This window comes from Chlorocebus sabaeus, chromosome 8, assembly GCF_047675955.1.
Source record: "Chlorocebus sabaeus isolate Y175 chromosome 8, mChlSab1.0.hap1, whole genome shotgun sequence".
Taxonomy (NCBI): Eukaryota; Metazoa; Chordata; class Mammalia; order Primates; family Cercopithecidae; genus Chlorocebus; species Chlorocebus sabaeus.
In genome coordinates, this window is record NC_132911.1 from 133674277 (window position 1) to 133691315 (window position 17039).

General features: G+C 37.5%; 1 protein-coding gene across 32 annotated transcripts in view; it reads right to left on the reverse strand.

Annotated features, from left to right (window-relative positions):
• Positions 1 to 17039, reverse strand: part of CYRIB (CYFIP related Rac1 interactor B) — a 172286-nt gene that overhangs the window by 65651 nt on the left and 89596 nt on the right. For 2 of the 32 annotated variants that reach the window (XM_038000122.2, XM_038000125.2), the window contains exon 3: positions 16812 to 16872. The exons of 28 other annotated variants lie outside the window; for them this stretch is intronic. In XM_038000122.2, the coding sequence (XP_037856050.1) occupies positions 16812 to 16872 (61 nt within the window). Of the gene's footprint in view, positions 1 to 11929; positions 11949 to 16811; positions 16873 to 17039 lie in introns of those variants that run through there. 2 more of the 32 variants (XM_073018355.1, XM_073018354.1) reach the window with 2 other exon arrangements.

Below are 17039 nucleotides of genomic sequence, written 5' to 3' on the forward strand. Positions count from 1 at the left end.
TTAGGATACATCAAGGTCTCTATACCTAGTGCCAAATTGCTGTCCAAACACACATTCTAATTAACATTACCATCAGAATGATGCACTGGCCAACTTCCCAGCATCCTTGACAAGTGGTGTCTTTTTTTTTTTTTTTTTTAAGAGACAGGGGCCAGGTGCAGTGGCTCATGCCTGTAATTCCAACACTTCAGGAGGCTGAGGTGGGAGGATCACTTGAGACCAGGAGCTTGAGAACAGACGAGACAACACAGCAAGACCCATATACATAAAAACAATAAAATGAACAGCCAGGTCTAGTAACGTACTACATGTGTGGCTGAGACAGGAGGATGGATTAAGTCCAAGAGTTCAAGGCCACAGTGAGCTATGAGTGCCTCTGCACTCCAACATGGGCGACAAAGCAAGAACCTAATTCTAAAAACAAACAAAAGAAAGAGGGTCTCGCTCTGTCGCCCAGGCTGGAATGCAGTCGTATAACCATAGCTCACTGTAACTTTGAACTCCTGGCCTCAAGGTGTTCTCCCTACTTGGTCTCCAAAAGCACTGGAATTATAGGCATGAGCCACGTTGCCCGGCCTCTCTCCCATTGTTTTTTTAACTACTGAGGCCAACTATTTTTTTCTCCACAATTGTGTAACTTAGTCCTTCCCATTTTCTATCAAGGCCTTATGTATTTTCAAGGAAGTAACTATCAAATCTGAATTTCCTTGATCAGAAATTCAATATAAATGCATAAAGTGAGGCATAGTCTTTTAAAATTGTCCCTTTCTACTCGGCTGCCTTTTTCTAAGTACTTCCTATGTTTTAGACACTGTACTGCATGATATATTTCACTGAAGTCTGTCAATCTAATAGGTTAAAATTAAACCCTTTTCATTGATGAGCAATCAGAGGCTTTAAAAGTAGTTTGTCCAAGGTCATGACTAAAGGGTAAGGAATTAGGAAAAGAAGGGGAAGGGACAGAAATGAGGAAGGGAACAGAGGGAGAAAATTACTTTTCAGGAAACAATCTTGTTCAATATTTATTGCAATATTCCTTTCTGTAAATATGATTTCTTGTAAAACAAATACTACTTTTCCACTAACTTCTTTTATTGTAAAATTAAAAATGATTCTTTAAAAAAATAACCCATGGCCAGGCACGGTGGCTCACACCTGTAATCCCAGCACTTTGCGAGGCCGAGGTGGGTGAATCACGAGGTCAGGGGTTCAAAATCAGCCTGACCAATATGGTGAAACCCTGTCCTTACTAAAAATACAAAAATTAGCCAGCTCTGGTTGTGTGCAAAAAAAACAAACAAAAACAAAAACAAACAAACAAAACCTACAACAGCATAATTGAAAAACCTGAGACAAGGGCTAAATTAAAAGGCCAAGAGCTAGATTAAGAGGCTCACCAGGCTTTGAGGACGTTATATAGAACCTTCTTACTTCTGGATCTCCTGGTTACTGTCAACATCTTGCCCGGATTATTGACCATCTACAATGGAACTTTTCTGATACTTCAACTCAGCTAAGTTTTGGAACATACAGCCATGGAGAGACTGTAAAATGCATTTTTGATGGCAGGTGCTTTAATCGTGCTAACCTAAAGATTCCACAGGTTTAAGATGTTATGTGAAAACAAGTAAGTGAGGTTCTATAAGGTCAAACTCTGTAAAATTAAATGCTAGTTAAAAGGAAAGATAGTTTTTGGTGTTCATTTAATCTACCCCATATGTTCAAAACCCCTTATAAAATTTACACATATAATTTTAAAGGAATGTTAAATACAAGCAGAGGTAATAAGGAAAATAAAGCTTTACAGGTAGGGGGGTGTGTGTGTGTGTGTGTGTGTGTGTGTGTGTGTGTGTGTATACACGGTCCAAATTTATCCCGGGGTCAATTTTATAAAAGATCAAATACACAGTTGAATTTATACATCCTGCTAAATATATATATATATGCTCCAGAATTATCTGAAGTTGCAAATTGCACTAGCACTGAAATGACCATTCCTTCCAGCTTCTCACCTTGTTTCACCACTCTCTCCACCCCTAGTCCTATGCTGAAATGATCTGAAATCGCAAAATTTTTTTTAAAAAATTATGACCAAGTTTGGCTTATCTGAGAAGTGCAAGATTGGTTCAGAATACCTACTGTTTTCACCACACTAACAGATTAAAAGAAAAAAAGCCATATAATTACCTCAAAAGATGCAGAGATGCACTCTGAGGTTGGGGGAAGGGGAGGACTGGGAACAGAGAAGGTGCATTTGAATGAAAACAAAGACGGGTTTTTCAAAATTTGCCTTTCTTTATTTTTATTTTAGAGACAGAGTCTTATTAGGTTGCCCACGTTGGGCCTTTCTTTTCTTGTAAGTCATTTTTTTCAAACAATTCTATATGATAATCAACAGGATGAACTAATGAAGGCATATTAAAGAGTGGTTCAGGTAAAATGATTCAGTGAATTCCTAATCTGTGTGTCATGTTTATGGTGACAGAAAACAAGCATGTTCTCTACTGCTGTTAAAGAAACTGATACATTTAAAAACAAAGCACAAAAGTGAATCCTACAATGCAATACCTTGACTTTCAGGAATCTGCTCCACTTTCAAAATCATGACTGTATAAGCAGAAGCTCTTGAGATAAACCTTGTCTTTCCCCACAGTGTTGTAATTACAGTAAAAGCTTTTCCATAATAATCAAAACTAGAAGTTCAATTAATTGCAATTCTTGAAACATTTAAAATACATACACGTGCATTCATTAGCTAATCCTTTTAAAGAAAACCAAAGCACATTCTTCAATGACAAGCAATTGCTAGAGTATTTTTCAGCCACCACGATCCAATGCTTGTGTAGAAATTACTAGAGGAAAGTTTTTTTTTTTAATTTTTAAAAGCTTACAAAATGCAAATTCCAATTCTTCACAGACTATGTGTGAACAGTCAGTTTATGAACCAGTGCTGGTTTGCAAAGTGTTTCTTTTAAGTAGCACTAGTATAAATAAAGCACAGGTTCTGTAGCCAAACTGTGAGGCTCACCCTTGGACAAGTTTCTCTCTCTCTAGTGGGGATAATAGTAATACCTACCACCTAATTGGGTTATTATGAGGATTAAATAAGAATACGTCTAGCACTTAAAACTGTCCCTGAGAGATAAGGACTCTATAAAAAAGTTGATGTTATTATTATTACTATTGTATAGACCATAACCATAGATACACTTTTTCTAAAATGTCTAGTTTTTGTCTTTTTTAAATGTAATGAGAAATGAAGATACTGAAAATACAGAATTCTTTATAGTTTTATACTTTTCTCCAATTTTTTATATCCTGATCCATGACCAATCATATCACTTCTTTTAAAGTCAGTCACTGGTCACTGCACACCTGTTATTCACTAAATGCACATTCTGAAGAGCATGTAGCTGTGTTACTTCCTGTCCCCCAGTGACAAACCCATGAGATACTTTTTTTTTTAAATGGGTAACTGAAGGAGAGGATTTGCCAACGAAGATGAAAGTGAAGCAAAGAAACAAAAGCGATAATGCTGGAAATAAAATTCTAATGAAATATTAATGGAGTTACAAAAGAAAGAGTTGACTGTGAGGATGTTGACACTGCTGCCAACAGAGAGACTAAACATGCAGCCAGAGGAACTTTCTGAAGATAAACTGATCAACATAAAAGAAGAGAGTGGTTATGGTGAAAAGGATGACAATGTCTCAGAGGAAGTCATGCCAGCAAGAAACCTTCATATTAAAGGAATTCTTACATATACTTCTTGATATTCACGGTGTAATGGATAAAATGTTTGAAGCTGATCCAAACTTACAAGTATTATTAACTTGTCCAAGGCCTAGAAATGATGCTCACTCCACACTGTATAACAGGGAAGAAGAAACGAGGCACAGTTCCAATCACTCTTGAAAAGATTTTTACAAAGAAATAAAACACTTTAATTCTCAAGGTTTAAATTAAACTGTACTAAGTAAATACTAGTTTTACTATTTTATCCATTTCCCTATACATTTTGCAACAATGAGAGTATGTTTTGACGAAAATTTCTAAAAATCATGGAACATAATTTCTAAGATTGCTTTACAAAATTTAAGCCTGCACAAGTATTTTTACATTCCACAGCACAAAATGAGAACTGCCTGTATAAAGAACTTTTACAACCTAAGAAGGAAAGCAAATGAATTTAAAGACAGGCAAAAGATTTCAACAGATAATTCACCAAAGTTAAACGGATTGCAAATAAGCACTTGAAAAGATGCTCAACACCATCAGGCACTAGAGAAATACAAACTGAAAACACACCAGATGGCTAAAAAAAATACTGTAAACGACCATACCAAGTGCTGGTGAGAATACAGTGCAAATGAATTCCTACACACTTGTGCAAAGCCACTTTAAAAAGTTAAATATACACCTTCTATATAACAGTCATTCCATCCAGGTATTTATCCAAGAAAAATGAAAGCATTATGCTCATACAAAGAATCATACACTAATGTTCATAGCAACTTTACTTGTAGTCTCAAACTGCAAGCATCCCAAATGCTCGTTAGCAAATGAACGGACAGACTGTGGTATTTCCATACGCTGGAATACTACTCAGCAATAAAAGAAACAAGTTACTGACACAGCCAATATTAAGTATAAATCTCAAAATCACTATGCTGAGTTGAAGAAGGCAGATATAAAAGAACATATATTGTATGAGTCCTCATATATAAGATTTTAGGAGTCAAGTCTGAGCAACAGTGAGCCCTGTTTCTAAAAAAAATTAATAAAATAGTAAGATTCTAGGAAATACAAATTAATATTATAAAGACAGAAAAGGCATAGGTGGTTGACTGGGGTCTAGGGGCAGGTAGGGTGGACAGATTTGAAGGAGTCAGGGAAAAACTTTGAAGGTGATTATGTTCATTATCTTGATTGTGGTGATGATTTCATGGGTGATTAACTATGTTGAAGCTCAACAAACTGCATGCTTCATAAAACTTTTAAAAATGGTCCATGGACCATCTGCATCTGCCAAAAATGTGGATTCTCGGGCTTGCCACAACCCACTAAATTTTGTGGGTCAAGCCTGAGAAACTGCATTTTCCAAGATCCACGTTACTCTAATGTATGTATTTACTCTGTAATCTAGAGGATCTAATGCCTAGAGTCTCCAGAAGAACGATCTCACTCATCTTCTACGAAAACACACTTAGAACTTTAGTGCATCAAAATTTCCTATAAGAACCCTAATTTAATTAGCACTTAACGACTTATTAGTATGAAGCCCATAATTTCAGACCTTTAGAACTTAAGACATCCTATTACATTCGTATTTATATTTTAACTTTGAAATCTGGTATACAGGTGATCTCTGAAATAGTTCAATAAAAGAAAAGCCCATAGAGGCAAAAGTTTTAAAGCTAAAAATAAGCTTTATGATTTCAATTTAAAATCATATCCTATCCCAATTCCATTTCACAAATGGGAAAGCTGAGACCCAGAAAGGTTAAATTTGGACAGAGTCAGTAATAAAATGCAAATCTTCTACTTTCTTCTGAAATGAAATTCTATCCAACTTTCTTAGAAAAAGGCTTCTATTCCTTTGCTTTCAATTTCTCCTAAATTCGTACTTATTCTTTGTCATTTCCGTAGCTCAAGTTTTTATGCTCTCACTCCTAACTACTGCAATAATCTTCTAAATGGTTAACCTACTTCTGTAGTTCTCTCTCCACTTTATTTCTATCACATAAATACCTGAGTACCTAATATTAGTCAAGCACTGTAAGAGACACTAATTTTATCTCATCACTGCTCTATTGAAGAAAAAAAAAAACTTCTAATAGCTCCTAATACTTTTCAGGATACATTCTCCAACTGGCACACTTAGGAATGAATACCCATTCTGATTTCAGGCTACTCCTAATAAACATGCTATTAGAGCAGAGCCCCCTAACAGCCTATGCCCATTCCAGTCCTGAAATCTGTTTCCTCCTCCTAAGAAGGCATTCCTTTCTTCCTCCTAAAAAGGTTCTTATCCTTAAAAGGCCAATTTAAAGCTATTCCTACTTTCAACAGGCTTTTCCCGAGGACTCCAGCCCACATCAATCCCTATAATTCTAAAGCATTTTCATCCAATAGTACACTGCTACTCATTGGCTGCAGATGTTAGTTGTATAACTGAGGGAAGATAAAATTTGTTTCTCAAGTCTTCTGTACCCTACTTAATACGCAGTGCTTAAGTATGTTACAACAAAGGGAAACAGCATAGCATATATAGGTAGAAAAGTTTTAGTCTAGAGGCTTTGAAACCAGTCAAATACCAGTTTGAATCCTAGTTCTGACAATTACCATAACTCAGGATCATACAGCTAGTAAGCATCAGTTTCCTCATTTGTCAAATGGAGTTAACAGACCTTACAGCACTGTTGCAAGCATTAAATAAGATTCAATGAGAATGCATGTTTAGTGCTTAGGAAAAATCACAAACATTCACTTAGTTGTGGCCATCATTAGCAACACAGATTAAATATCCACCATGTGGCAGATATTGTACAAGGTTCTAGAAATACCAAAATGTTTAAGATTTAAGCACTGATATGAAAAAAGTTTATGTATTAATACATACCAATACCATTCATCCATCTAAGTTAGAAAACACCAGTCATTATTCTTACCTATACTTAGGACCTGAAAAACCGACCATTCTATTTCCTGAAGATCTCTACGCACACAACCACTGAACTAGCAGTTCAAGCCAGGACTCCTACTATAGCCTATTTGGGTCTCACTGCTCCAACTCTAACCTTTTCTAATTCATTCTCCATAATGTTATTAGACTAATCCTTCTAATGCAGAAACCTGATCACATATCTACACATCATCCTTCCCATTAGTCTATATCTGTAATTGTAATGGCATAGGACACAGAGATCTCAGGCTGACTCAATTCTTTAAAAAAAATTTCCAAGATTTCACTTAAATATCTTGGCCAGGCGCAGTGGCTCACACCTGTAACCCCAGCACTTTGGGAGGCAGAGGCGGGCGGATCATGAGGTCAGAAGTTTGAGAACAGCCTGATCAACATGGTGAAACCCTGTCTCTACTAAAAATACAAAAATTAGCCAGGTGTGGTGGCGCATGCCTGTAATCCCAGCTAGGTCAGGAGGCTGAGGCAGGGGAATCGCTTGAACCTGGGAGGCGGAGGTTGCAGTGAACTGAGATCGCACCACTGCACTCCAGCCTGGGTGACAGAGTGAGAGTCCATCTCAAAAAAGGAGAAAAGTCTTTTTTATGTATTGTTAAAGCAGCTTTTAAAGAAATTTAATTATTTCTTTAAATACTTCAGCTCTAGTTCTATTAGAAAATCCACCCTACTACTGCAGTGATCTAATAACAAAAAAATTGGAAAAAGAAAATCTACCTCGTATTACTTCATTTTCACGTGTTACGAGTGACCACTGGCCAGTATGTACTATCAATAATGGCTGCCCACCACAATCATCCATGGACCACCACCACCCTTTTTTTAACTAGTTTTTAACTATGCATGCCACAGAGCTACCACAACAGATTCTTATTCACCAAGTCTACGGCACGCCATGGTATTTGTTTTTTTAAGAAGCCACACAATGTTTCTAATATATAGCCAGGATTGCCCAATCCCAGATTAAGAAACTTTACATAGAAAAGTGACCAACCCCAGATATGATGATATTGCTGTGTCTATCTAAAGCAAGGGTCTGCAAACCACCCACAGATCATGCCTAATCCCATGGCTTTTTGTTCTACCTGCACACTAAGAATGCTTTTTACATTTTCTAAGGGTTGAAAAAAGAAAACAACAATCTTTATCCTGAAAGCAGTTAATGACTTCCTGTGGAAATAATACTTGCATATATAAAAAGTAACAAATTCATAATAATTCTGTCAACAACGAAGTGTTGTTACAGACTACAATTACAATAGAAATTTAGAGCACACGACAGTGTGAAAGGTATATTCCATGTGTGAGTTAAAAATCTTCTCAACAGGCCCCACAGCACATCATACCACTCAACAAAACGCTGGACCCCTTCCCATGACTCAAAGTGGCCTGTTCATTGCTATTACACTCCGCTCTGCACTAAGCACAATGCCTGACACATCACAGTCTCCAAAGCATAGATGCTGAATAAGTGAATAAACAAACAAGATAAATGATGTAAGTACATTAGAATAAATGCAACTCATCTAAAGTTAAGGTTCCAAAAGGCTGTCATTCTCCTAAAATGATTTGTTTGGGGAAAAGAGAGCTAAGGAGAGGTCAATGTATCACTAGCAGAAAACTGATAAAATTTATCCTATTAAAAAAATAAAGAGACTTCAAATGAAATGCTCTAAGGTGTGTCCACCATGGTTTTACAGACACAGTTTTTAAATTATTTTATTTTTTTAAGACATGGGTTTTTGCCACATTGGCCAGGCTTGTCTTGAACTCCTGGCCTCAAGTGATTGGCTTCGGCCTTCCAAAATGCTGGGATTATGGGTGTGAGCCACCGTGCTCGCCCAGCCTACAGATAGATACAGTTTTTCTGGACTGATAAAACTCAGTTGCAACAATAGGCATAGATAACCACTTTGGAGATATACTATATATCTGATATGTGGTAATATATATTAATGTATGTCTTGGTAGCAATAAAACAATGGATTTTAAGACTATGAAAAATACTTCGTCACACGTTAAAAATGTCCTCAAAACTCAACAAAGATCAGTCACAGACTCCCAATAGGACAGACATTCTATGTATGGCAAAGTACAAAATGTTGTGTAAAAACAAGACCTGTCCTCATAAAGCTCATATTCTATAAGATGACATGTAAACAAATTACTACAATACAGTACAATTAAATAAAATGCTATGCTCGAGTTCTGTGGTTAAATTGCTATGGGAAAACAGATGGAGTAATTTAATTATGTCTAGAGAAGAATGTCAGAGAAAGCTAGAGAATTGAGATATCTGGGTGCCTTATATACTTAAAAGAAAAGCACCAGTACTAACAACTTCCAAAGACATTTTTATATGCTTCAAATTAAGTCAAATAACTTAATTTTAGGATTTACGTTAGCATTTACACTAAACTGGAAAAGGAAAATCTCCTATAAGAAGCATTTTAATTACTACCTATGACTGTTAACAATAGGGTAACATAATAATACTAAAATCCTTAAGAAAAAGGCTTTATTAAACTGAGACTAAGGCAACTCCAAGAATTCAGAAGAACACCAGATAAGATTTTTTAGTCCTAATAAATACAAAACCGCACTGATTTCTTCAATAATTTCTATCCCATTTGCTATCTATGTAAGAATCTTAATCTGTTTGCCCTTCTGTTATTTCTACTTATTGGATAGTGTATATAATTCCAAATTTGGACTATCAAGTCTGAACTTACAAACCAAATCAGGGGAAAACACTTAAAAAAAAAATGTACTATCCTAAAAATTACTCTTTCATGGTCAGAGTATATATTTATGTAGTAAACCTTTTATCTTTAACACACATTAAGTCCAGCCTGTTAAATGTCCCATGAAGTGGTTCTTTCTTGTCTATCTTCTCCTCTTTTAAAAACAACCTTACAATGTCTTATGAGCTTTTCTCCCAAGCGCTCATTAGTAGCAACATGGAATCTAATGGGTTCAACAGACAAGACATCAATACACTCAACTATAAATATATCATATCAGATAGGCTCATTTCTCAAAAGAGCTCATAATTCTCCAGTAGAACTATATTTTTCCTAACATTGAGAAGTTTCACAGAGATAATTAAGTAGAAAACATTCAGTATTTTCAGATTTTGACTTTATTTCCTAGACTTAAACTTCTTAAATGACTTTCAACATAGTCACCCACAAACAGAATGAGTGCCATAACTGTACTTCAACTGCTATGTGACAGACTTCCGTATCATCAGTAATTTTTACCTAGGTATTTCAGACTGGAAAAGATAAACGAAATACAATTTTAAGATAAATTCTGAAACCATTAACTCATAACATCCTGGATGTTTTACTTTCTGCTACCCTACTCATTCGTTAATTTAACACCTTACAAAAACCTGTACGTTTTAGAAATTTCCCCTTTCCCCTTTCATTTGATTTCCACCAAATGTAGGAGCACTTATATATTCTAGATTTTATTGTTTAGTTTAGTATTTGTAGTATCTAGCAATTTATTTCATCTACAGAGATAGATTTCTTACAACAAGAGACAATTTTTAGTCATTTGGGAAGTAGACCTTGCTTCCTTGAATTAACAGAAAAAATGCAAGAATAGGAAGAAAATTGTAAGTACTAAAACTACAAAAATGGAGAAAAATGTTGATCTATGCTAAATGATGTATGAGAAAGCACTGATCACTGAAGTGAAGAGATCAATATTTATTTTAGCCATCTTTCAGTCTCCTTCCTAATGTACCTTTTACTCAGACATGAGTCTTATCTATTTTAAAACAAGTTAAATTGTATATAGCTATCATTTGTCACCTTCGCAGTCCATATTGGAGAAGGACTGTTAACGCTTTTCAGAATTTGAGATTCATAATAATTTACTTATCTTTCCTCTACACTATTAAAAACTGAAACTAAAACAGGAAGGTTTTCTTCTTCCCTAACTTCTTGATAATAACTAACAGCTATTATTCAGATATACATTAACAGCCATTATTTGAGTGTCCTCTCCTATGTTAGGCTATTCAGTGAAAAGTTTTGGGCAACCAGATATTCACATGGTTTGAAAGTATCACCAAACCGAGACCTTTTACAAGGTCTCACTCTCTCGCCTAGACTGGAGTGCAGTGGCACGATCACAGTTCACAGCAGCCTTAATCTCCCAGGATCACACCACCACTCTTGGCTAATTTTTGTATTTTTTTTGTAGAGACAAGGTTTCAGCATGTTGCCCAGGCTGGTTGACACCACCTTAATTGAGGGATAAAATTTAGTATCACCAAAAATGTGACAGACATTATATGCCTGAAGATGTAAGGCAATGGGATGTATTCAACATTACCCTATGTAATAAAACTTGTCGGGTATATATAACCTGATTCTATTTATCAGGAAACAAAGCAGACAAATTTTGATTATGAAATATTTTCTATCAGACAGCTTGCCTGGATGAAAATGAGCAGGTGTGAAGATTAAAAAAAGAAGAGGAGTTCAGTTTTGGACATGTTAAATTTGAGAGGCTTATGAGCCACCAATCTGAAGATGTTGAGAAGGCAACGACAGATACAGAAGTACAGAGTTCAGGGAAGAGGTCAGATCACAAATACTTTATCTACACCCCAGGACTTCGTATCCAAAGACCAAGGACACTTGAAATGGTTCACAGTGGCAACAGTAAGAGACCAGTGGCCACAGTGCACTAACCACACTGTTATGGTAACATAATCTGGGCAGTATTTTCTTGCTGCTCAGCTGCCTCTGGTTATTGCTGATTTTGTGAACCTGGATTCCCACTCTCTCCATCAATTCTGTAACCTACCTGTCATCATCCCAATTAATTCTTTTCATATCCAAATTACCTAGTCAGGTTCTGCTATTTGCAACTGAGGACTCATTAATGAATTATAAAGAATATTCTGGTCTCAAATAGAAAACTAACTGTAATTCCCTTCCCAATTTAAAGCCATTCCTACAAACAAGCAAAATTTATGTTACAAATATAACTCTGAAGTATAAATACAGATAATATATTCAAAAATTAAAGATTGTATAGATCAGTTTTTGAGATATTTAAGAGGTCCAGGGTAATTAAAAAGAAAACTTTAAGTTTCAAAACACAAAATTTGAACATTAATATAAAAGTAGAATATCCAGAAAAGATGACAAAACACCAAGATCATTTAAAAAATATCAAATAAAGGCTGGTCACGGTGGCTCACACCTGTAATCCCAGCACCTTGGGAGGTCGAGGCGAGCGGATCACGAGGTCAGGAGATCAAGACCATCCTCACTAACACGGTGAAACCCCGTCTCTACTAAAAATACAAAAAAAAAAAAAAAAATTAGCCGGGCGTGGTGGTGGGTGCCTGTAGTCCCAGCTACTCCAGAGGCTGAGGCAGGAGAATGGTGTGAACCCTGGAGGCGGAGCTTGCAGTGAGCCGAGATCGTTCCACTGCACTCCAGCCTGGGCAACAGAGTGAAACTCCATCTCAAAATAACATAACATAACATAACATAACATAACATAACATAACACAACATAACATCATAACATAACATAACATAACATAACATAACATAACATAACATAACATAACATAACAAACATAACATAGAAAAATAAAAAAAATTAGCCGGGCGAGGAGGTGGGCGCCTGTAGTCCCAGCTACTTGGGAGGCTGAGGCAGGAGAATGGCGTGAACCCAGGAGGCGGAGCTCGCAGTGAGCCGAGATCGCGCCACTGCACTCCAGCCTGGGCGACTGAGTGAGACTCCGCCCCCCCAAAAAAAAAATAACTAAAATAAATAAAATAACATAACATAAAATAACATAACAAAATAACATAACATAAAATAACGTAACATAACAAAAAATAACATAACATAAAATAACATAAAATAAAAAATAAAATAGCATAAAATAAAATAACACAAAATAACATAACAAAATAAAATAACATAAAATAACATAACATAAAATAAAATAGAGAACTAAAAAAATTTTTGAGAATATTAGAACACAAGACTGACACTGGTTTTTACAAAGTATTCTCTCTGTAATAAGATGCTTTATTTTAGCCGGGTGCGGGGGCTCACGCCTGTAATCCCAGCACTTTGGGAGGCTGAGGCGGGCGGATCATGAGGTCAGGAGATCGACACCAGCCGGGCTAACACGGTGAAACCCCGTCTCAACTAAATTTACAAAAAATTAGCCAGGCATGGTGAGGGCGCCTGTAGTCCCGCCTACTCGGGGGGCTGAGGCAGGAGAATGGCATGAACCTGGGAGGCGGAGCTTGCAGTGAGCCGAGATCGCACCACTGCACTCCAGCCTGGGCGACAGACAGAGTAAGACTCCATCTCAAAAAAAAAAAGATGCTTTATTTTGTTTCATACATTCCAAATTACTCCTACTGAGAACAGTAATGAAAAAATTCTCCGGCCGGGTGCGGTGGTTCACACCTGTAATCCCAGCACTTTGGGAGGCCAAGGTGGGTGGATCACCTGAGGTCGGGAGTTCGAGACCAGCCTAACCAGCAGGGAGAAATCCCGTCTCCACTAAAAAAAAAAAAAAAAAATTAGCAGGGCATGGTGGCACATGCCTGTAATCCCAGCTACTTGGGAGGCTGAGGCAGAAGAATCGCTTGAACCCGGAAGGCGGAGGTTGCAGTGAGCCGGTATTGCGCCATTGCACTCCAGCCTGGGCAACAAGAGTGAAACTCTGTCTCAAAAAAAAGAAAAAGAAAAAAATCTCCACCTAAGTCTACATTTATGTATGTATGTATGTATGGTTGAGACAGAGTTTCGCTCTTGTCACCCAGGCTGGAGTGCAATGGCACGATCTTGGCTCAATGCAACCTCTGCCTCCCAGGTTCAAGCGATTCTCATGCCTCAGCCTCCCGAGTAGCCAGGATTACAGGCGCCCACCACCACGCCCAGCTAATTTTTGTATTTTTAGTAAAGACGGAGTTTCACTACGTAGGCCTGGCTGATCTCGAACTCCTGGCCTCAGGTGATCCACCCACCTAAGCCTCCTAAAGTGCTGGGATTACAGGTGTGAGCCACCGCACCCAGCCAAGTCTACCTTTAGTCTCTTATTTCATACACTTTCCTTACACATGTCAGTAAAACTACTTTTCATTCTTTCTGAAAACTTTTCACATTTCAAATCAAAAGTAGAATTTTTGGCTACAATAAAGATTAAACATTTCTTACATCCTTAATAGTACACCATTTATGTACTAAACTCCTTATCTCCATTTAGTATTTTTAAGGAATACATTCTGAAGAAGTAAAACATGAAAAAGGGTAAAAACACTTAATAGGAAATATTTGCTTTGAGGAAGAAAAGTACTAATGTATGTGAATATCTAGTATATACCATGCATTCTGCTATAGACGATAATTTTTTTTTGTAAAACACTGCAAAACCGGTGACGTTACCATTTTACAAAAAGTAGATGAGGAAAATGAATTTCAAAAACTGGTTTAGGCCAGCTACAGTAGCTCGTGCCTGTATCCCCAACACTGCAAGGCTGAGGCAGGAGGACTGCTTGAGCCTAGAAATTTGAGACCAGCCAGGGCAACAGCAAGATTCTATCTCTACCAAAAAAAAAAAAAAAAAGCCAGGCATGGTTCTACATGTCTGCTGTCCCAGCTATTCATGAGGCTGAGATGGGAGGACTACTTGAGACCAGATCAAGACTGCAGGGAGCTATGATCACACCACCACACTGCAGCCCAAGCAACAGAGTGAGACCTGCCTCAAAAAGAAAAGGCAGCAGGGGGGAAGGGTGTTACTTACCTCACGTCAGTGCTAGTAAGAGGTCAGTGTCTGCCTATTCCACTTTATTCACAACAAAATGCCTCCATGAGCACATTCTTCTAAAAATTCATTCTCATTAATTTTTTTATTAGAAAAACAACTGTAACCATTACACTGAACAAGCTGAATCTGTGGGATGTAACTATAAAAAGCAATTTTTGTCCACGACTAGCCTTTAAAGTTACTCTGTAGCCATAGTTAATGTCCCTGAACTTTCATTTAGGCTAATGATCATGACTTTGGTCACTCCCAAGTTATAAAAACAATCTGACTTTTAAAACTGAAAGATCCAGCTGGGCACAGTGGTTCACACCTGTAATCCCAACAATCTGGGAGGCTGAGGCAGAGGATCACTTAATCCCAGGAGCTGGAGACCAGCCTGGGCAACACAGGGAGAACCTATCTCTACAAAAAAATTAAAAAAAAAAAAAAAAAAAAATTAGGAGATGCGGTGGTGCATGCCTATAGTCCCAGTTACTTAGGAGGCTGACGTGGGAGGATGTCTCAGGCCTGAGAAGTCGAGGCTGCAGTGACTGAAAGATCCTTAGTATAATCGTCAAATATTTCTCATTTGAAGTTAGTTTCTCTGCTTTCCCAGCTCAGCCCTACACAGTACAAAAGCATTATGCTTTTATCCCTCTCCTTTCCACCTTGTTAACCCTGGGTGGGGCAATTATGTGCTATCAGAGAGCTTAGACATCTTCATGACCCAAAATATGTTCAGGCTGGGCGCGGGGGCTCACGGTCGTAATCCCAGCACTTTGGGAGGCCAAGGCTGATGGATCACCTGAGGTCAGGAGTTCTAGACCAGCCTGGCCAACATGGTGAAACCCCGCCTCTACTAAAAAATACAAAAATTAGCCAGGCATGGTGGTGTGCACCTGTAGTCTCAGCTACTCAGGAGGCTGAGGCACAAGAATTGCTTAAACCAGGGAGGTTGCAGTGAGCCAAGATCATGCCACTGCAGTCCAGCCTGGGTAACAGAGCGAGACTTTGTCTCAAAAATAATCATAATCATAATCATAATCATAATCATCATCATAAAGTTTAAAGCTGATTTTTTCCAGGAATGCTTTCAGGGGTTCCTTGAAAGTTGGGAGCTCTCACTCCCAATTCCTGTAATACATCTCCTCTGGGAATTCAGCCTCCATCCTGTTCCCCTTATACTCTACTCTTTTGTTTGGGTTTTCCCTTATGTGGTCTCACTTCTCTCAGGTAGCCCTCATGTGATCTATGGGAAACAGATATCTTAGTCCAAAAAACTTTGGGAGGACTGGCAGTCCATCCACACAGCAACTTTGCTTTCTTTTGCTGTGCTGCCAAAGCATAGTCTCTCTTTCACCCTTGAAAAGTTCCAGGTATGAGTTAGAGAGACATCAATCCACTGTGTCCCCCAAATTGCAGAAGTTACATATTAAGTCCCCCATGCGGTCACTATAAAGCCCTTCTACCTTTACTGGAGGGGCAGTACTTCCCATCCCTCCCACAAAGATGGGGGAAAGAGGTTAGGAAAGACTCCTAGAATACCAACAACTGAGTTAAAAAACTTTTCCAATTTCCAATATGTGTCAAAAACTCTTTTCCAATTTCCAACTTTCTGAATGAAACCTTTTATACCAACAGATGGATAGGTATTAGAAGTCACAAGATCCATTTTCTGGCTCTCTTCTGAACACCCGCAGGGTGTCCTTAAAACTCACTTTAGAAATGTGCATCTGTTGACTTAGGGTCAAACTCAGAATACAAGAGTTCTACCCATTTTAACACTTTATTTCATATTTTGTATTTTCTAAATTTTCCATGAAAAGTTGGAAGAAAATAAAAATCCTCAACCTTACCACTCAGCCACTGTTAACACTTTCCTTTTATGTCACTTAAAAATTTAAGTTTAAATTTCTTAAAACCTTGTACAATAACACTTCATTTATATAATTTCATCAAGCAATCCAGTTTATCACCTAATTTAAGCACATTACCTTTTTCAAGCATCAAATTTCCACTGAACTAGTGTGTTGCTTTTCTAAAATTTGTCTCACTGTGCCACTCTGAAGTCCAAACCTTTTAATGGCTCCCTACCACCAGAAATTAAACTTCAACCTTTTAAAAAGGAAGCGTAATCTATACAGTCTCCTAGAGCTGCTATATCTCTAAATATGATTTTGAACCATGTATGCACCATATAAAATCATGCTACAGAAAAATGCAGGTGTCAGAGGAGTTCCTAATAATGGGACGTGACGTATACTAGCAGGAGAGAAATATTTCAGAATTTGTGAATTCGACCTTGTAACCCTTCAATGAAGCTGGATCCTGAGATATTTTCAACAGGAACTGGGACCAAATTCTGAAATGCAAAAGAACAAAGGTAGTTATTCCTTTATTAGCATAGAACTAAGCTTGCAATGGGGATCAGTCCTCATATGATTGCAAATAAAATTCTGTATCACTACACATGTATCTACTAGTTCCACAGTCATTATCACCAACTGCCAAAAAGTTAATCCAATACTC